This window comes from Mesoplodon bidens (genome assembly GCF_964165515.1).
Source record: "Mesoplodon bidens genome assembly, chromosome: 20".
In the NCBI taxonomy this organism is placed as follows: domain Eukaryota; kingdom Metazoa; phylum Chordata; class Mammalia; order Artiodactyla; family Ziphiidae; genus Mesoplodon; species Mesoplodon bidens.
In genome coordinates, this window is record NC_138181.1 from 13,322,551 (window position 1) to 13,345,014 (window position 22,464).

The 22,464-nt window shown below is 40.3% G+C and overlaps 1 protein-coding gene across 1 annotated transcript in view; it reads left to right on the plus strand.

Annotated features, from left to right (window-relative positions):
* Positions 1 to 22,464, plus strand: part of LOC308608116 (dnaJ homolog subfamily C member 14-like) — a gene marked incomplete at both ends in the record, with an annotated part of 73,655 nt that overhangs the window by 26,196 nt on the left and 24,995 nt on the right. Inside the window, 1 exon segment of the mRNA XM_081220790.1 lies at positions 11,069 to 11,786. Within this exon segment, the coding sequence (XP_081076916.1) occupies positions 11,069 to 11,786 (718 nt within the window).

The window sequence follows — 22,464 nt, forward strand, 5'->3', positions numbered from 1 at the left end:
TGTGTGTGTGTGTGTGTGTGTGTGTGTTTCAGTGGACTGAAATTGTATATATTCAACATGCTGCAATGAAATGCATTTATTATTATTATTATTGCTCATATTGTTTCAAGTTTTGTCAGTAGAAGCCCTTTCCACTGGGTCCTGGGTCCTTCTGACAGAACTCCATTGGTCTTTGAACGCCTCTTTGCTTTCTGGTACAAAAATATGTTCCAATACCTTGTACTTTCCCTATCAGATCTGAAGGCAGCCATTTTAAGAAAAGAACTCTGTCCCCTGTAGTGGAGAATAGTATTTAGAAAACAAATCTTGGATACGAGTGGTACTCAGTTCTACTTGGATATTACTGCTCATCGGCCCTTTCATGAATGCATTATTATTTTTTTTAAATCTTGAGTTTATATAATTCTCATTTCAAGTTTAACATAAGATTTAATTCAATTTCTTGAACTTTAGATTTGTGTCTCTTTTCCCATACACTGAAATCATGACATACAATATGGAAATGACTATTTGTAGCATAATACAATATTCACAAGAAAGTTTCAAAATCATAAAATAAAATAAATTTTACCACGGGACTAAAACTACTGGATAAAGTTTAAGATTTCTTTGTACTTCTTTTTAAAATAAGTTTGTCGTTTTTTTTTAAATTGTGGTAAGAACATTTAACATGAGCTCTACCCTCTTGGCAAATTTTTCAGTGTATAATGCAGTATTGTTAATTACAGGCACGATGCTATAATGATTCTGTTGTGACATCTCTTAGTAAACTTCATACAGACTTAGCTTAGCCCTGAAGTATTCCAAGTTTTCTCCAGAAATCTTCAGCCTTTTTCGTGTTACTAAGAGTGCCTGTTGTTGAACACATACTTATGAACTGTAGGACATCGTAACTCTCTGTCTCAGGGTAGCCCCTACTTCTCAATAACCTGTTTCGCTGTGTAACCCATGAGAAGAAGGGCTCATCAGTCCACACCTGACATCCTCTGTTGCATCTGTTCTTAGGAATCTAGAACTGAAATCCACATGATTGATTTCTACCTTAAAATATCTCAGCATTGTGAATCCTAAAGATTTTCTGAGCTTTAGGTTATCAAACTCTCTCTGTTCTTCTACTGTTAATTGACAGAGCAATTCTCATGAATCCTCACTGAGCCCAAACTGCCTAGTTCTGGGAATATAAGAAATTTTTTAAGTGATTGGATCATACTGGTTCAGTAACACTCACACATACAAGCACAGGTCTCTACCAAACATTGACCCAAACATTGACTATCTTGCTGAAATAGTGTTTCTAATTTGAGAAAGGAATCATATTTGGATTATTCCAGTGACTTATATGATCAATACAGTAGAATCCTTGGCTTGTTAAAATATATTTTATATTTTAGGTTTCAGGAATTTTGTTCTTTTCAATATTTACTGCTTTAAACTTTAAGTGAAGAATATCTTAAAGCAAATTCTCTTTTTTCTTTCTGGGAAAATGTATGTATTTTAAACCAAGAGTTCGTTGTTTTGGACATGAATGGGGGTTCCCAACTCTTCTTATCAAGCGTATAATCTCAACTATATGTGGAACTTAAAAACCTTGACCTCACAGAAACAGAAAGTTTCAAAATAATAAAATAAAATAAATATTACCACGGGAATAAAACTAAATAAATAAATATCACCATGGGAATGGTGATTGCCAGGGCTTGAGGAGTTGGGGAAATGGCGAGATACTGGTCAAAGGGTGCAAACTTTCAGTTATAAGATGAATAAGGTCCAGGGCTCCAGGGTACAGCGTGGTGACCATAGTTAATGATACTGTATTGGATACTTGAATGTTGCTATGAAATCAGAGCTTTAATGTTCTCACCATAACAACAGAAACAACAAGAAAATGGTAATTATGTGAACTAACCTTGTTAACTAACCTTACTGTGGTAAGCATTTAGCAATATATACATGCATCAAATCATCACCTTGTACACCTTAAACTCACACAATGTCATTATGTCAATTATACCTCAATAAAGCTAGAAAAAAAGAATTCAGGGAACTTAAGGAAGAGGTAAACAGAATTATTAATTTGGTCAACATTAAGGGATACTGCATTATAAAAGCTTATAACTCAACCAAAGACAGTGCGATCTCAAAGTCCTGAGTATTACTTCTTTAATAAAGAAGAAATCATTGAATTCAGTCCCTCCACCCCACCACCAAAAAAATACAAGAATCGACTCCTGGTAGGGGCTGCCCATGTTCTGAGGAACAGAAAATCTATATACACTGCATTTGTTGATGCTGCCCGCTTGATTACTCTACAAATTTGATTAAAGTCCAAATGAATTCTGAGTCTGAACAAAATGCAAGATCAGAAAATATCAGGTGACAGGAAAACTCAAAACTGGCTTCTAGTTTGGCAACCGTTCTGGGTTATGATTTCTTCTGGATTGGGCTACATCCTGAATAAATCCCAAATCCCCTTTTATGCAAGAATCTAAGCTCCTACCTTGGTCTTCCATGTCCTTTGTTTTGCAGTTAAAAGTCAGGAGACAAATGAGGAGGATTAAATCCATTCAAAGCACGCGAAGAGAAGAGACCATTTTTTTCCCCGGTGCATTTTTTAAAAGACGATAAGACCTATTAAGAGAGATTTGTATTCTGTCAAGATTTATCTGAGAGAATGATATTCAACATTTCAACCCATTTTTGCTAACATTTCTGAAGATAATTTTTCCCCTTTCACATAGTGAACTCATCTCTTTGGTTTAAAATCTTACGATGATGCCACAGACATCTGATGGACTAAATTAAACGAAGGAAAGAAACATTTCTTACACAGGATTATCTACAGTGTTGTGACTGAATATATATTCCTTCACTATTTTAAACTTGACTTCACGCTTCTTCTATGCCACACATATTTTCTTCCTACTCATGCAGTCTTGAATTACAACGTGGAACACGGAACAGATCTTCTGGACTCCGGGAGGCTGAAGTTGCAGCTATAGACATTTCTCCTAATTATATAAGTTTCTTCTTTCCCATTCTCAGCCCCTGGGCTTTGAGGTGACTAGAGAGTCCAGTGGAGCTTCTTGACCATGGTCCATGCATTTCCCTTCAAGTTGGAAGGACAACCAGGGAGCTGTTGGTAGCCAGGGAGCTCCCGATTCTCCCCTGGGGAGCAGGTGAATCCTGGCAGAAATCTCTAGAGAGTGGCTTGAAATCCTAAGAGCCCTATTTTCTCCACGACATTTTATTCGCCAGCGGGTACCTGTGGACTAAGAGAATTCTTTCTTGGCTTCTCTTCTTTTTTTTTTTTTTTTTTTTTTTTTTTTTTGTGGTACACGGGCCTCTCACTGTTGTGGCCTCTCCCGTTGCGGAGCACAGACTCCAGACGTGCAGGCTCAGCGGCCATGGCTCACCGGTCCAGCCTCTCCGCGGCATGTGGGATCTTCCCGGACCGGGGCACGAACCCGTGTCCCCTGCATCGGCAGGCGGACGCTCAACCACTGCGCCACCAGGGAAGCCCTGGCTTCTCTTCTTAAATGTAACACCTCTCGTAAGAATTAATGGCAGCGACTCAATACTAGCAAGTCACCAGTGGATGACACGACCATTTTCTGGGGAAATTATAGAACAGAAATAAAGGGAAAGTTAGAGTGATGGGTTCTGAGTGGAGAAGCCTGCGTCACCATGTCAGGAGGGCCCTGGTACAGGTGACCCGCACGCGGGCAGCATCGGCAAGCACAGATGAGCCAGAGGAGGGAGAGACAGAAACTTTCTGAGGACAAATCGGGCAGCTGTTGCCCCCTCCATGGGGCTGTGCGCTGCAGGCACGTGAGGTTTGTGTAAAGTGGACTGGGGTGCACAATGGCTTTTTCCTACCAGCCCATAAATCAGGGTGCATAGCCATGAGCCTCGGAGAGGAAAGGGCCTTTACCTTAATTTCATTTTCTTCCAGGGTTAAGAGGATGTGGCCATTTTTGTTGAATCCTGCGGACAAGTTCCTCCTAATTCACCACTGTGGGCACTTCCAGTGGCTTAAGAGTAGAAGGTAACGGAAGAACTATGAACAGTGATGCAGGAATATCACATTTCGGAAAACTGTGCTAAGACGTGAAAGTAACGTTGAGACCTTCAGCTCAAGCGGACGGCAGAGCGCGTGTCAGTGACCTAACGACGCTGGGGGACCCGAGCTGCCCCCTCCTGCCTGTCTGCCCTTCTCAAGCGTGGGCCTGGCTGCCCCTTTGCCTCACTACTTTTCATGCCTGCTATGTCCCCCGACCTGGACAGCAGCAGGTTTTTCTGTAGTTAGAAGGTGTAGCTCTGTTCCGGCCCTGCCTCTGACTCATTCCTAACGTGTAACTTTAAGGGATTGTCTTCATCTCTTTGAGAGATGGCACCAGGTGTTTATCACTCATGTGTTGCAGACATCAGCATCCTACTCCTATCATCTGAATAGTGTTTTCTGATTAACCAAGTCTTTTTAATAGTTTTCTTTCTTTTCTTCCCTTGTTCCCCCAAATTGAGGTATACTGAAACGTTTGCTGGGTTTGTCTTTTTTTTTTTTGCAATACGCGGGCCTCTCACTGTTGTGGCCTCTCCCGTTGCGGAGCACAGGCTCCGGACGCGCAGGCTCAGCGGCCATGGCTCACGGGCCCAGCCGCTCCGCGGCATGTGGGATCTTCCCGGACCGGGACACAAACCCGTGTCCCCTGCATCGGCAGGTGGACTCTCAACCACTGCGCCACCAGGGAAGCCTGAATTTGTCTTTAACATGCTCTGTTCCATCAAAATCTATAAATCAGGTAAATATAAGCAATGAAACTGGTAAAATGGTATATTTTACTCCATGTGTACTTTGAATTTTTTTCTGTGACTGATGGATTGATTGATGTATTTGGGGCTTTAAACAAACAAAACTCTTCCTGTTGCAGAGCCATGGCTTTATTGTGTCTTCCCTTAAAGATTTAATAAAATCCTGCCTTTTAGCACTTGGTTTGGAGCTCCCAGCCCGATAACAAAACAAAACAAAAAACCTATTAACCTTGTTCAAAATTGTCACAATATAAGTTTCTTCCTCAAATAGATATGCTGCTCCAGACTGAATAGTTGCCCTGGAAAACTTTACAGCCCTGCTAGACAGCTGTCAGCAGTGAGAAGTAAGGGGATTTAAGCTCAGGAAGTGAGAACATATTGACATCAACCACAGGATCGTGAAGCTGATGAGAACTTGCCTCTTTAATATTCAGAGCAATGGGCCTGACATGAAGAAAAAAAAAAACCACATATATTTTCCCAGTAAATGGGACAAATTACCCCTTGGATCTAAAATCACACCCATTCATATTGACCAGGATGATAAGGTAGAACTTCCAAATCAGCCCTAGGAAGATAGTGAGCAAAACTGTTAGTGTTGATATTTTCCAACTATTCTCAGTATGCATGTACCTTAGAATGCTTGAACCTATACTTAATGCATTTGACTTTGCATTTTCCTCCAAAGAAAATTATGGCTATTTACCAATATTTATGGCATTATGAAATAAACAGGAATTGGGTCAGCCTCCTTCATACTTTGGGATCTAGCATGGTATTATATGTTTGTTAGAGATGGCTAATTCCCTTCCCCCAACACCTGGTCTCCTCTTGTTTAAATAGGGAACTCTGATTTTCAGCTGAGCACATTGCAGCCCAGAATAAAAGACTCTACCCCCAACCTTCTTTACCAGCTAGAAATGGCAAAGGGATAAATCTTTACCAAGAAGATGTATGTGGAAATGTGTAGAATTGTGGAAAGGCTACTTGAAAAGTGCTGTCTCAGCGGAGAGGACCCCTCTGGGCTCTTCTGTCATTTCTCCTTCTTCTCACTCAACACAGTCATGCACATCACAAGGTGACCTTGAAAAAAAAAAAAAGAAAAAAGCATAGGCTGAAAATGGTGAGATGAAAAGTCAGGAGCCCAAAGTCCTGATAGTGCCGTGGAACTCTCTCCCAGCCCAGAGCTGCTGACTCAGGACTTTCTCCATGCAAGAAAGAAATTTCTCTCTTATTTAAGCCACTGGTTGGTTGTTTGCTATATGAAGGTAAATCCTAAATTTTAAATATAAAGAATATCAATAACAGTGCTGTGAAGGGTCATACTGGAGCTTGAAATAAAAGGAAATTCAGTAATACTGATCCTGTCTTTATTTAAAAGTTTTGACGTTTTGTTTACATGGATTTTTGGCATACATTTTGATTTTTTAAATATTGCACTGGGATTCCCACTTCTGAGAAGATAAATTAGACAATTTCCCCTATTCCTCCTAAGTACAACTAAAAACCTTTGTGTTATATGTAATTATATGTAAACCACGGACTTTGGATTATACTGATGTGTCAATGTAAGTTTGCCAACTGTAAACAATGTACCCCTCTGGTGGGGGATCCTGATAAAGGGAGAGGCTGTGCGTGTGTCAGGACAAGGAATATATGGGAATCTCTGTACCTTCTACTCACTTTTGCTGTGAACTGAAAACTGCTCTAAAAAATAAAGTCTATTTTAAGAAAACCTGATAGAACTGAAAGGAGAAATAGAAGACATAATTATATGTGGAGAAATCAACACCCTTCTTTTAATAATTAATAAAATGCTTGGACAGAAAATCAGCATGAATACAGAAAAACTCAACATGACCAATGATCAGGATAGAATCCATTTTCATAGAAAATAAACCACATTTGGGCCATAAATCCAACATCAATAAATTTAAAGAAAAATTAATTCAGATTGCATTGTCCAACTACAAATGAATTATATATAACCCCTTAATATACTTATTAAAATCAATATATTTAGCTCTCCTCATGCTCCAAGTTCTTTCCAAAGATAATAAAAATTAAGGACATGCCTTTTGGGACTGATTTAAAAATTAATCAATTAGTAAGTATTATTTAATAAAAATGTCACATTAATTGTATTAAGTGTGTACAACATGCTAGACAATGTATACATGTTAACTATTTTAAAAGTTTTAAACAAACCTTCACAGAGGACATTTTCCACTTAAGGTAGTAAATCTGGAGAAGATATCAAAACTCACTGTTGTGTGTCATAATACCCAACTCTAAACAGCTGAATCAAATAGAAGATATGAACTTTGAATGATCCCAGTGTTCTAGATACTTACAGACCTAACTGAAGACACTGTCCATAAAAATGAACAATGAGGCTTATTTCAACCAATTGTGCTGGATCCATGGACTCATTCTGTTCTATCTACAATGCTAGTCTTCAGTTAACAAGTATCTGACACAGCCACCATTAACTCGGACTTTCAGGCACTTAAAATCCCTTTATTTCTTTTTCTATCCAATGAACAACTAAGTGAATTTTTTCACTGCTGTATGTTCCCTTGTTGGCAAGTTAACAGACTCAGGTTTGCAATTTTTAAAAACGATATAGTTTTATTTTTTTTTTTTATTTATTTTTTTAAATAGCCAAGTTTCTGATCTTTACCTTTGGCTTCTAAATTGCTGGCTGGTCATTGGCACTGCTGTTGAGTTGCTTTTTTTTTTTTTTTTTTTTTTGCGGTACACGGGCCTCTCACTGTTGTGGCCTCTCCCATTGCGGAGCACAGGCTCCGGACGCACAGGCTCAGCAGCCATGGCTCGTGGGCCCAGCCGCTCCGCGGCACGTGGGATCCTCCCAGACAGGGGCACGAACCCATGTCCCCTGCATTGGCAGGCGGACCCTCAACCACTGCGCCACCAGGGAAGCCCCCACGATATAGTTTTTCCTTCTCTTCTTTAGTCTGTCAGATTCTAAGCCCAAAGCTCTTGTATTCATCCTATACTGCCTCTGGGTGCCCAGCACTTCCATGGGCTATGAATAATGCACACATTTATGAAATCTAGTCCTGATCCCTCAGGAGGCTATTCATCTGTTGAAGTAAATAGAGATGAAAATAATAACACGAAAAATATTTGAAGAAAACAGAAAATGTAATTGCTGACGAGTGGAAGATGCTGAAAGCACTGGGGCCTTTATGGTAGAAGAAAAAGAGCAAAGAAAGAGACTCCAGGCAGGGATGTAGAAAATACGTTAAGTAACACCAAGTGCACTAATGTTCCTGTATCAGAGGTTGATCAAGTTGTGGGGTCAGGTGTGGCTGAAGTTAGCATAAGGGATTTGTACTTTATTCTCCAACCTGATACACCAGGGGAATGTGCCTTATTCATCTCAATAACAGAAGCTGGCATTAACACTGGTCCTCAAAAAAGGGCAGAGGAGGTTAAAAACTGACCACAGATTCACTGCCATAAGTCATGGGGATCTACTGGAGACCTTTGAACTGGGAGTGACGTGTAGTGACAGTGGTGTTTTTAAGAGATTAATAAGAAAAGCGGAAGAGGGACAGTACGAAGCAGGATGAAAAAATGATTACATATTTTAATCAAACCCCAAATTTGTTCTGAGTTGCTTATGTTGTTCAGAGAAGTAGAGTGTGGAATTAGATGTGCTGAAGTGAAATGAAAGAAAGAAGTCCTCTGATGAAATGTGAGCTCTGTGACACAGAGCTGGGGTGTCTTTTCACAGCTCTGTCTGGAGAGCTTGGGTCAGTGCCTGGCACACCATAGATACACAATAAATATTTTTTAAATAAATGAAAGTTAAATGATTGAATTAAAACAACACTGGAGAACTTCTGGGTTGGGTTTGTAATATGAGAATCTGGCAAATCCAGGAAAGTTTGAATTATCCTACATTGGGCTTTCTTTGATACTAGTGTCCCTAGTTATCTGAGTGGTAACTAAATTTGAGGAAATAGAATCTTTTAATTTTTAATTTTTGAGTTTCTTACCCTGATTCTGAGATTTTACTTTATTATGGAGAGTTAGAAAGTGTTTTAACAACTAAAACTAGTAGTTTCAGCAAAAGTTAGGTCCCTGAGTCATCAAAGCTACTGTCTTTATGTTGAGACTACTTGCTCAGAAATAAAAAGTCATTTAATATTCAGGATCTGATCTTGGATTAGATCAGCATGATCCAGATAACTACTGACCTAAAAACTTTTCCTTTCATGGCAAGCTCACCTAAATTCACTGGTATTCAACCTCGTACACAAGAATCACCTGGGGAACTTCAAATACCCGTGCCTGCAGCCACCCTCAAGTATCCAGGTATCCTTTGGTTTGGAAGTGGGGCCTGGACATCAGTATTTTTTGAAAGTTGCCAGGTGATTCTAATACAAAGCCATCGTCGAGGACCATTCCCAGGTAACTTCATCTCCTGATACCCCACCTTCCTCGTGCACACACCAAACTGCACCACATGCTTCATTTTTCTCTGAAGGCACCAAGCCCTTTTACGTTTTTGTGTCATTACTCATACTGTCCCTTGTCATTCTTACTTCATCCAGTGAATAAAAGTTTATTGTCTTTGCGACCTGGATTAAATCCAGTTCTTCCATGACAGCTACTCTGTTTGCGTGGCCAACTCTGGCATAACCCATTCCTCTCTATTTGATGTCACCACAGCTCTCAGCTGACTTGTTTACTGTTGTTCATTTAATTTCCTCAGTAGGTTGTGAGCTTGCTGAAGGCAAGAAACACAGTTCATTTCCTGTAGCATCCTGATCGCTTGTCAACAATGGTAAACAATTAATATGTATTTGATGGAACGAAAATTATTTGAGAATATAATACAGAGTAATTTCCACGTTATGTTAAAGTCCCATCCAAAGTTTTATTTTAAAGCATCCTTTGTATGCATTTTATATATCACGACACAGAACTGAAAACTGAAGGTCCTGTTTTCTGGTCTGGGAAACCCTTAGATTTCCCTGAACTTAAGTTTCTTCATCTTTGAAATGAGAGAATTGTTCCAAATAATTTCTATACTCTCGTAGATTTTAAAAGCAATTCGCAGAATATAAAATTATCAAATAGCCTAATGGGGTGGTAAGAAAACATGCAACTTCCTCTTTGTAAGCTATTTATAGCCTAAATGCATATTAACCTCCTGAAATCATATCTTCATGGACTGGAACATCTCTGAAGCACAGAAAATCAAGATATTTGCTGACCTGTCAATCTTTAATAAGCAATGGATGCGTACCAAATGGCAGGAAAGTCACAGCTGATTTGGTATTGTAGGTGTCTACTTCACTTATTGATCATTTATCATCAAGCTGCAATAGTGTTAACATATGCTGTACTCATGCTAATAGTGTTTGTTTGACAAACAACAGTGATTTCCCCTTCATTACCCTAAAAGGTGAGTGCTAAGTGAAACTAATTTCCGAGGGACCACATCACTTATTCTGAGTGAACACATGGGTCCTCACTCTAGAACAGATGATTTTCAGTAGGAGGAGAATACTGTATAGCACTTATTGAGCATTTTCTATGTACCTTACACTGTACCCTATTTGTTCTCCCTCTATATAATTTTATACTCATTAAGATGGCAAAATTTATTTTAAAATTTCATAATGAAAAAATTTAAACATGTAAAAAAGTAGACAGCATAATGTAGTGAACATCCATGTACCTATCGCCTAGATTTAATAATCTGTTAACATTTTACCTTTATCTATTGTTCTAGGTTTTTAAAACCAAATTACATATATCATGACACTTGACCCTAAACTCCTTAGGATGCATCTCATAGGGTTTCCCTGGTGGCGCAGTGGTTGAGAGTCCGCCTGCCGATGCAGGGGACACGGGTTCGTGCCCCGGTCCGGGAAGATCCCACATGCTGCAGAGCGGCTGGGCCCGTGAGCCATGGCCGCTGAGCCTGCGCATCCGGAGCCTGTGCTCCGCAACGGGAGAGGCCACAACACTGAGAGGCCCGCGTACCGAAAAAAAAAAAGCATAGTTCCTGAAATAACCATTCACAATACCACTATAGCACCAAAATATAGAAATATTTCCTTCATAGCATCAATATCAAATTCACATTAAAATGTTCCCAATAATATTCAAAATGTGTGATATTAAAGAATACACACTGTCCAAAGCAGTTCCCGGCCGGGTGTGAGCGGGTGGCGTCATGGGTAAGCGTGGGGCCCACGTGCGCGTTCACGGTCAGGGGCGGGCAAAGCCTCAGGCTCCTCAGTCCGCCCCGGGGTCGGGGGCGGGGTCGGAGGTTGTCCGGAAAGCCGGACGGCCCCCTTCGCGTCGCCTGGCCGCCGCTATCGCTCCCACGCCCGCGTGCAACCCGGCGAAGGAGGGACACGCGGCGCGCGCCTGGCCAAGCCAGTCCCCGCGGCACGCGGCGAGGATGGCCACGGTGAGGCAGCACCCGCCCCGCGGCACGCGGCGAGGATGGCCACGGTGAGGCGGCACCCGCCCCGCCAGAGCGACAAGCGCGCCTCCTTTACCGTCTCGACCCCACAAGGGAGCTGCTCACCGCAGCGGGCACCGGAGAGGACGAAGGCACCGCTCAGCCCCCGGCACCAGAGGCGCGACCGGGACGACGCAGGGGCACCGCCCGGGGCGGACACGCTCCCGCACCAACGGGGGCGCGCAGGCGGCGGCGGGCCCGCCCCGCCCCGCCCCACCGCGGGGAGGGCCAATTGCGAGGCACTTGCAGAGGAGTTGAGAAGCAAGAGTGCCTGCTGCTCAGAGGACGCCGGCCCCTTCCACGCCGTGAGGCCGGGGCGGGAGACCGAGAGTCCGGCCGGATGCCACACCCCGCCTTCCACGGCGGACAGGACGAAGAGCGGCCCAGTTGGCCATGAACGTCCGTTCCTCGTCCGGCCTGGGAGAGCAGGACATCACCACATGGATCGAGGATCGATGGACAGGTTAATTATTTTTGACAACAGTTACTTATAAGTGGAGGTTATACATCATAGTACAACACTTTAGGGGGCGTGTCAGGGGCTTGATATCCCACTATTTATGATGTCAGGATTGATCATGGGTGATGAGGTGAGCGAGACACAGAGAACGTATTACATGCTCAAGTTGTTAAGAGGTCATAGCTAATAAAGAGTGGAGTCAAAATGTGAACATGACCTGAAACCTTTCCCCCCGCCAAGAATCTACTAAAAAATGACAGTGGGCACTTTATCTTACCCCTGAGGACTTGATGACTGTGTTAAAGGAGAACGAAAAATGTGACCTGAACAGTCAGGAAAGGCTTTGAGGATTTAAACCGGATGTTCAACCTCTGTGGGATACCAGTAGGTATTAAGAAAGATGGTGAATTCAGGCATCAATATGGAAGGGCTCATGCCATTGCGGAAAGGTCTCTTTGAGTGTTCTGCTAAGTAGTTAGTTATTGAACTCTGAAGGGCATATTACTCCATCTGTCAAGGTACTTGTCTTCTCTTGGTGCCAGCACAGCCCAAAGAAAAGCCAACGGGAAATTCAATCCTATCCTTAGGTACAGTGCTAGAATGCAGGGCGGGGGGGCAAATGCTAACGTTGTGGTAGACCAGGATATGAGTCGAGTTGATGTTAACGAAATTGGATAAGTGGTCTGGCTCTGCTGACTACCCCCTGGGACTTTGGCAAGCCTCACTGTATGAATGAGAAAGATAATAATAACTTTTTAGACTGGGATCCCTGGAGACAGTCTGTGAGATGGGCAGTTGAATGCTAAAGGTTCACTGGGAAGTAACACCTGGAATTCATGCCTTTGGGGGAGTGAAAAAGCATTACTGGGCAGGAAGAGAAGCAAGCTGCAATGTGCCTGTACGCCTGGAACTAAGATAATATGTAAATCAGCTGTACTTCAATAAGAGAAAGAGAAAATCTTGAATCCTCAGACTGCCTCGAAAGCTCTGAGCCTGCAGAAGTGAATCAATTCCCTCAGTTGAAGACTAGGGCTTCCCATTTGTTTGAAGACTGTACAGAGACCTCTGTCTTTCATGGCAACACCCCCTCCCCCTCAAAATCTCCCTTCATGCCCCTTGATAGCCCTTGTTGGTTGAGGTAGAATGACTAGGATCAAGTCATAAGATCTCTGCCCAGGAAGTGGATACTGTAAGCGAGGAAAGGGCCTATACACTGAAGGAGCTAAGGATTTCGTTGGCAAGAGCACGGGGTGTACATGTGGGACTGACACCCACAGTAGGTACTAAATCAGAGGAGCAGACTTAAGAGTTATCTGATTTTATGAAGAATTTATAGACATGGACATGTAGTAGTTAATGCCCTGGTGAGCACCATAGGAGGTGACACGAATATCCTGGTAGGACGCTCCTGAAAGCTTGGAGAAAGCTAAGGCCCACACTAAGTTAAAGTGAAATACGAGAACTTCCACGGCACACAGTGGAAGGAGGGATCAAAACGCCCAGAGAAATGAGCATGTTGGAGGAAGGCCAACTGCATTCTAGAGGGTCTGGAAGACACTACAGTTCCCAAAGCAAGAAGGAATACACTGGAGAACTGGGCAAAAATATCATGGGAAAGCTGAGTGGTACTCTGCCTTCTGCAGGCCAGGGAAGAAGAGCAGGAGATGTTACACAACTGGGCTCCTTGATAGCAGTGGGATAATAGGATCTGATGTTGTAGAGTGCAGGTGGCTGCACTTAGTAGAGTACAGTCAAGTGGGCACGATTATTGTAATGAGCGTCAAGATCTGAGCAATAGCAGAGACGCCTGGCCTGTAGGGAGTTATGAAAATGGTTACTAGGACACAGTATTCTTGGGGGCAAGCTAGACAGGCAGCCACCAAGAACAATACATGTTTTATACGACAAATAAGTCAAGAATAGATGATCAGGAGGCTGAGGAAAGCCACCCCATATGATGCTAAATGGTCAGCATCCTTGCTCAGTTTCCAGATGTGAGCCAGTTCTTGGGCCCAGAATCCATTTAATGGAGAACAAGTGGGTCGAAATGAAGAAGGATTCTCAACACTGGCAAGAACATACCATAGGGATTACCCAATCTTCCCCAGAGGGACCTACCACCATTTTCTCGGGTAAATGTATGCTGAGGAAAGAGAAATAGTACGTAGGCATTTCAAGAACTGTTAGATACTGGGTCCATGCTGACATTGATATTCTGGGATACAAAGTTATCCTGCCCCCCACTAGAGTGGGATATATGGGGTTCAGATAATACGTGGAATCTTGACCCAGGCCTGGCTCGTAGTAGGTCTGCTAGGTTCTCATCATGGTTAAGAGCAGTGTTCCCAAGTGGGAATACGCTGGCTTCAGAACCTGAAGGTATCTAACAGGCATTGTGTTTCCTTTTTAGTGATAGAAGGTATCAGGTACAATGTTTCTTCTACTTCGGAGAGAATATCCTAGCACAACCCAGACCACCAAGTCCCTAATAACGTTACTAATAGGGGAGCCCTTAGAGTGTTCAGGGTTTACCTTCCATCCTCTGAAGCCCATTCGTACCGAGGCCCCCAATGTCATTGCCATTTTTTGTCCCTCTTTGATCAATTAACATTATATCAACAGGATGGACCAATGTAATATTCTGTGAAAAGGCGAGATAGTCCAGGGCCATTTGGAGGGTGGAAGGGATGACAGGTGACAGTGTAAATGTATTCTGTGGTCAGTCAGTCCCAGGTGAGCAAGATCTGTTTCTGAACCTCCTTTCTGATAAAGAGGAAAAATAATGCATTTGCCAGGTGAATAGCATGGATGCTTTTGGGAGGTGGCCACAGGCCACATTCTGGAAGGAAGCAAAATCTTAGGTGTGGAAGCTCCCTGAGGTCACAGGCAATGCCACAAGAGGAGCGCAGCTATGAGCAGCAAGAGCTAATACTCCCCTGTGGCTGCTGAGTGGGTGATGGATCCTGACAAGGAGATCTGAGTGGGGACCACAGTAGCTATTACAATAACTAATTCCCATAGTCTTAGTGAGAATAAGTTATGTAAAACCCAGAAAGCATTATTAAGATTTTAATATTACATTTAGTTACTGGATTGGAGGAGAAGAAATCTAAATCTATTAAGTAATTTATTTTTTGGAAAGTTCTATTATTCCTATCAGTAACTTTTTCCTTATTGAAGTGGATCAGAAACCCAGAGTGTTTAGCAAGATCTTCATATTTTTTTCCAGTTACTATGTACTTTCAGTGTGTATATTTTAAGTTAATTTGACCTTGTCACTTGAAAAGGGTTCTCACTTGGATCCTGGAATCAATATATAGATGTGAATAGCCTTGTCCATACACAGAATGCTGACACTTTCCAGCAGGGGGGAAGACTTACCAATAAGAATTCAACACAGAGGGCCTGGCAGACCTTTGAAGGTAGAAGGAGCAGCAACCTGAATTAAGGCTTGTCTGTAATAGTGTTCCAGCCAGGACTAAATGCAATAATACACATATTGATTGACCTCGCTCCTCCAGCCTCGCAGTTTGTATGGTGGTGTAGATTAGAACAATTTGATTTCTTTGTTTCTGCCTTCCGTAGTGCAGACAATTTCCCTTGGCCCTTGGGCAGCATTTCCGAGAGGCAGAACAGCTCATCTTAAAGAAGTCTTATCATAGACTTTGCCTTGGTGAATAAAGAATAAGATCTCACTCTGCCTGTCTTTCCCACATGCTTGGGATCTAAGTGTTGAAGAAGCAACTCACAGTTTCCCTAGGTCTCAGTCCCACTGTTTTGAAATGAAGAAGTTGAACCGATGATAACTGTGGACACTTTCATCTCTGAAATTGTTCTCAAGGTCCTGATATCATCTTTCTGTACTTAGGTTATCCTAAAATTGACTTTCACTACCATTGGCCAATGCATCCCACATTCAATGGTGTTTGAAACAAAATCATAGTATTATTATTATTATTTTATAAAAGTAATACATGATTTTCAGAAATAAGCGTCTCCAGATGTAGAGAATGGACTTGAGGACACAGGGAGGGGGAAGGGTAAGCTGGGACAAAGTGAGAGAGTGGCATGGACATATATACACTACCAAATGTAAAATAGATAGCTAGTGGAAAGCAGCCACATAGCACAGGGAGATCAGCTCGGTGCTTTGTCTCTTTCTTTTTTTTTTTTTTTTTAAATTATTTCTGCTTTATAACAAAGTGAATCAGTCATACATATACATCCGTTCCCACATCCCTTTCCTCATGTATCTCCCTCCCTCCCACCCTCCCCATCCCATTGCAGCTCTATTCACAATAGCCCGGAGCTGGAAACAACCTAAATGTCCATCATCGGATGAATGGATAAAGAAGATGTGGCACATATATACAATGGAATATTACTCAGCCATAAAAAGAAACGAAACTGAGCTATTTGTAATGAGGTGGATAGACCTAGAGTCTGTCATACAGAGTGAAGTAAGTCAGCTCGGTGCTTTGTGACCACCTAGAGGGGTGGGATAGGGAGGGTGGGAGGGAGATGCAAGAGGGAGGAGATATGGGAACATATGTATATGTATAGCTGATTCACTTTGTTATAAAGCAGAAACTAACACACCATTGTAAAGCAATTATACTTCAATAAAGTTGTTTAAAAAAAAAAGCGTCTCTAGGAATCCAAACACTTAAAAGTAATGGTTAAAGCACAAAATTACCAATTGAAACTAGGAACTAGGGAAGTAGTGTTCCTTTCCCCAAACTCATTTGTGAAAGGAAGCTGGAAAAAGCTACTGCGGATAGTTACCAGAATCTGTGACTTCCATGAGGCTGCATCTTTACAGAGGGGATGAAAGGACATAGATGTAGACTTAAGACCAAATTCGAGACAAACCACCCATGGGCACAGTTATGAGATCTATGATATCTTAAGATCACTAATATAAGACTAAGTTCTGAGCTGAGAGCTTGGAAGAAACTGAGTAAAGACAGAGACTGCCAACTAGAGAGTAGGCGTAAGTGAAGAGTAAAAAGGAAATATTCTCCCCTCCACATGTAGCTGCAAACCACAATCTCAAACACAAGTAAACAATTCACGCTAAAAAAAAATACGAAATGTCAATAACCAGAACATAAATGTTCTCTAAATGATATTAAACAAATAAAACATTCTGAGAAGTTTCTATAAATGTTTACATAATCAAGGAGTTAACTGTATAGTGAGTATCAACGGAAAAGAAAAAAACACAGGCATGAAACAAGAATAGGTAGAAAAATTAGAAATGTAGTTACTGAAGTACGTATTTTTTAAAAAAATAAACTCTAGACTGAACACAGGCATAAAACTAATAAACTGAGAGGGAGTACTAAGGGAATTACGTAGAATATGTGGAGAGACAGAGATTTTCAAAAATACATAGTGCATACTTAAGAGGCATCGGGCACAAATTTTGAGACACCAACATATATATGAAAGAACTTTAATAATAAAAGAATAGAGGAGCTTCCCAAGAGACCATATTTGGAGACGTAATGGGTAAGGATTTTCCATATTAAAATAAGATGAGTTTCAGATTGAAATTGTGGTCTGTATGATGAGAAGGATGAAGAAAAATAGTCTGTAGACAAAATGCAGTGAAACTGCAGACCATCAAGGAAAGAGGGCCTGTTGAAAAGCTACCAGAAAACTGAATGAAAAGAGAGGGAATTGGCTCTCTTCTTAATGGAGATGGAGGGGGTCTTGGTCTATTTTGTGGTATTTAATTATGTTTTCCATAAATAGGTAAAACTATACTATACTGTTTAGAGGTATAATACCCCCTGGTAAAACTCCTCTAATTAAAAAAAACCCTCAAAACGTGACAATCTTAAATGTCAAGATATTGGTTACTTCTCGAGAGAAGAGAAGAGACTGGGATTGGGACCGGACACATCATTAGCTTCTAAGATGCTGGTGATATTTTATGGGTTGGCTGAGATAGTAGTTATATGGGTACTTACCTTCCTTAAACAAGGTATAAATATTTAATGCACCTTTCTGAATGTGTGATATATCTGAAATATTTTAAATGTGGAAATTTTAAAAATTCCTACCAGAAATGGCAGATTTCTAACTAAAAACAAAAAAAGTAGACTGACAGTTTTCTCAACAGTATAATAAAGGGCAGAAGACAATGTAGTATCTTTATAGTTTGAAGGAAACATGATCGACAACTCAGAATTTTATACCCACCTAAAACTTATCATTTAAAAAATAAGGGGTAAAATGAAGACATTTTCAAATAGACAAAGATTAAGAAAGTTAACCATTCATTCATAATCTCTCCCTGAATGATATTTTAAAAGTAATACTTCAGCATGAAGGAAAGGAAATGCTGAGGAAAAAAAGCAAGAATGCAAGAAATAACAGTGACAGTGACATAAATAAAATAGAATCAAAAATGTGGTTAACTGGTAAAAATTACTATTTTCATTAAAAATTAGCAATACAGTCTCTAAACACCTAGTAAGATGCAGGGAGGCGAGATACTTGATTTAAATGTAATTAAAGTGTGTTCAAGTTCTTACCTTTTCAGAAGTTAGCTACAGATACTCAATAACTTTAGACTTTGTTAGGAAAATTATAGTTAATTATGTATTTTAAAATAATAAATATTATAGGAAATTTGGAAAATAAAGAATGGATCAATACAGAAATGAAAATCTCATATAACATTGTCACCCAGAGAGACAAAAATATCAATATTTGATATAATTCCTTAACATATATATGTAATTTCCTTATGTATGTAATCCCTTCATATATATTTGTGAAGGGATTACATAATGTATATATATATGAGAGTGTGTGTGTATATATATATATATATATATATATATATATATATATATATATATAGACAGAGAGAGAGAGAGAGAGATCGATCTCCACAAAATTGTACAATGTTGTTATACTGCACACACATGGTCCAAATATCAGCTGTATCCCGCCCTGCCATCACGCGTATCTGTGAAGCTGCCCAAATTCCAATAGCAGGGCTGACTGTCATTTGAAGTCCTCTACTATTCCTGTCCTTTCCCCAGTTTTCTATGTCTCTCTCTCTCTTCTCTCCTTCCCTTTCTCTCTCTCTGTCTCTCTTTCTCTCTCTCTCTCCTCTCCTCTCTCTGTCTCTTCTCTCTCCCTCTCTGTTCTCTCTCTCTCCCTCTCTCCCCCTCTGTTCTTTCTCTGTCTCTCTCTCTCCCTGTTCTCTCTCTCTCTCTGTTCTTCTCTCCATTACCTGTGTTACAACCTCATCCCTCCTTATGTTTCATGCAGCCCGATGCCACCAGCACTCAGGTTCCCTCAGGATTGACCTTTTTCATGCCAACAACTTAAAAGTGTTATTTTTCCAGTAAATGTATTGACTTTCCTAACAATATATTCTCACTTCCTTACATTATTTGGTATCCCTTTCAGCACCCATTTTTTAAAAACTGAATACGTTAAGGAGAATAATACTTGAAATTATGATTTTTGTTATTGCCACACAATATTAAATAAATAGGCAGTATTTGCTTATATTCCTCACCAGTATACAGAGGTCTTAGTACAGTTCCTTAGGACATGTTGACTCCGATATATCCTTAGAAGAAACATTAGGAATGTTCATTTCTCTCATCCAGTGCCCTCTCTTCTCAGGCTTTGTCATGTATCGAATATTTTCCTTTTCCAAGTAAGGATTGGTAAGCATCTAATCTAGCAGTGAGTAAACATACATCTCCACTTCTTAAAAGCAGTTAGCCCCATGATAAAAATGAGGAAATCATGTATATAAAGTATTAAAAATAATTACTAAAATCTCCCATTTCCACTTGAAATGCTAGAGTTCACTTCAAGAAGGAGTTTTGTTATCATCTCGTAAGTCTTAAAAGTCCCCAGTACATACATTATTGTCAGTGCACACCTTCAAAGTCACCTAAACTTATGTGCTATACTAGGTTTATAACAAATATGAGTCTTGTCTCTGAGCAGTTTAATATGAAGAATAAATCTGAAGTAGATTTATCCAGACCCTCACAACTAGTACATCTACTCCTAGGGGGGAAAAAAACAGGCATAAGTTAGTTTTTATGAGCCTTGTGGCCAAGATTTCATTTTATGTTTCATCCAAAAGGGATGGTAAACAGTCTTGTCAACAAGTTAGTACTTGTTAGCACTTTAGGAACTTTACGTAAACTCCGATTGTATAATGTTGGCAAAGCTTTAAAAAATTATTCATTTCAAGAAGCATTTGGCTTGTTACTAATAAACAGATTGGCTTTACAATGTAGGGTACAAATACTAGAGTTGATTAACTGCTCTCTGCTTTTGTTCTCTCCTAAACCTTCCCCCCCCCAGTCAGATTACCATGGAAGTTGTAATAAAATGTGTGGCTGGTGCTTCATTCACATTTCAGTATGATTTTGTTACTATTCAAGCCAGTGAATAGAAAACAAATTCACACCATGATAAGAGCCCAGGCAGATGCAATCCAGAATGTTAACTACTTGTCATACATGGAGATGTATTTTCTCTCCCTTGGGAGTAGGAGTTCTCATTTCTCCTTACTGTAGAGCAGTAACATTTTTTGTCTTTCAGCAAAAGCTACAAGGCATTCATGGGAATGATGTCTTTTCTCAGAATAGAGTATTACAGCTTATAGTTCCTCTCATGGGCTTTATCTCTGCCTTTAGACTATGTGACAGAGATTCTCTCTGGCAAGGAGTCTGGATAGTGAAGAGAAATTAAATCATGCAGGTACAATCTCCTTTGTCCTATCACAGCCCACAGGGACCCCATATCAAAGCACTGGGTACCCTTGGTAGAATTCCCTGCTGAGCAAGGGGGTAAGCTGCTAAAAGTGCCACAGGCCAAGAGATAAAACACACACACACACACACACACAAAAAAAAAACACTAGCAGATGGAGTTTTATCTGTCAGCCTTAATAGAATCCACACACCGGAACTCTGTTCCCCAAAGTCAGTTTTAAGCCCAGATGACAGTTTGGAACATGCCCAGGAAGTACTCTTGCTGACAACCTGGGAGCTCTCATTCTCTGTTCTCCGTGTTAACTCCCCTCAGTGACAACCAGTGAGAGGCAAGAAAACTTTTAAAGAAGTTACGAAAATATTTTTAAGTGGGTAATGGGGACTAGTATCAGGGTTCTGTTTTTTTTTTTTGTACTAATACTGACAAATTTATCTTTCAAGTTTTGCAGCCAAGTGAACTGACTGCTTGTGTAAGTATCGTTGATGGTGTGGCACTGTTGACTTATCCTGAAAGGTGAACTGTGAAGCAATTTGGAAGGGCAGAAAAATCATTGTGCTAGAAATCTGGATGGATGAGCCATACAGCTTCTCTGGAATGTAGTTTTCTTACCTGCAAAATATAAGGGTCTGATACACTTTGCTCATTCTAGCTATAATTCTTAGATTCCAGGACTCGAAGGCATGGTCTGTGTGTAGAAGGAGCATGGAGTAGGAGAGCATGAAAGAAAAGGAACACAGGCCTTAGAGGTAGCGAACTTTATCTTGGATATCTTCAAATCCTGGTTCCACTACATGTTAGTCAGATGGACGCAATCCCTTAATCTCCTTGAACATGTTTCTCCATTGGTAGAGAGGAGATAACAGTGCATACCCCCAAGGTATTGTTAGTGTTAAATATAAAAATATAAATGAAGAAAAAGCTTGACCACTTAGTGGCACAGAATATGCAAACTAAAACTGGCAATTGTATTCCTTTCGGTATCTAAGTTTTTCACATAGAAGTTTGAAAACCATTTATGTATGACAAAGAAATAAAAGAGTAGTACACTTTAGTTGAAAGAATTCTGGATTAAAATTAGAAATTCTGGATTGAAATCCTGCTGTGTGGATGACAATAAAAATACAACATACCAAAACTTGTGGAATGAAACTAAAGATGTTCTTTAGAGTGTAATTCATAGTATATGTATACTTTTTTTTTAAAGAAAGGATAAAAATTAATTACCTGAGACTCAAAATCAAGATGTTAGGAAAAAGATAGTTTAATAAACCTAAAGAAAATAGGAAAAATGAAACAATGTGAGAGTAGAAATTAATGAAGTAGAAAACAAATATACAGTAGACTAGGCAAAAATTTCTTAAATAGGACCAAAAAAGTACTAATCATAAAATAATTGATTTATAGAAGAAAACCTATTAAAATTAAGACCTTTACTTGTCAAATATATGTTTGAAAATAAAAAGGCAAGTCACAGGGTGGAGAGAGATATTTGCAATACATAATTTCATCAAAAGATTCACATCCAGAATATATAAGGATGCTAGACAAATCAATAAGAAAGAAAGTTCAGTAGAAAAAAATAGGCAATGGTCTTGAAGAGGCACTTCACAAAGGGGTTATCCATATGGCCAATAAATATTATCTAAAGGTACTCAACTTCATGAGTCATCATGAATATGCAAATTAAAACTACAAAGAAGTACCACAGCACACTCACCATAATTGCTAAAATGAACATTTTAAGTGTTAACAAGAATGTGAAACAATTAGAACTCTCACTTCTGGTAGAAGTGTAAATTGGAACAATCATTTTAGGAATCTGTTTGGCAATACCTACTAAAGCTGAGTATATGTGTGTATCCCAGGACCCAGCGTCTCCACACCTAGTTACATACCCAGGAGATAAACACAT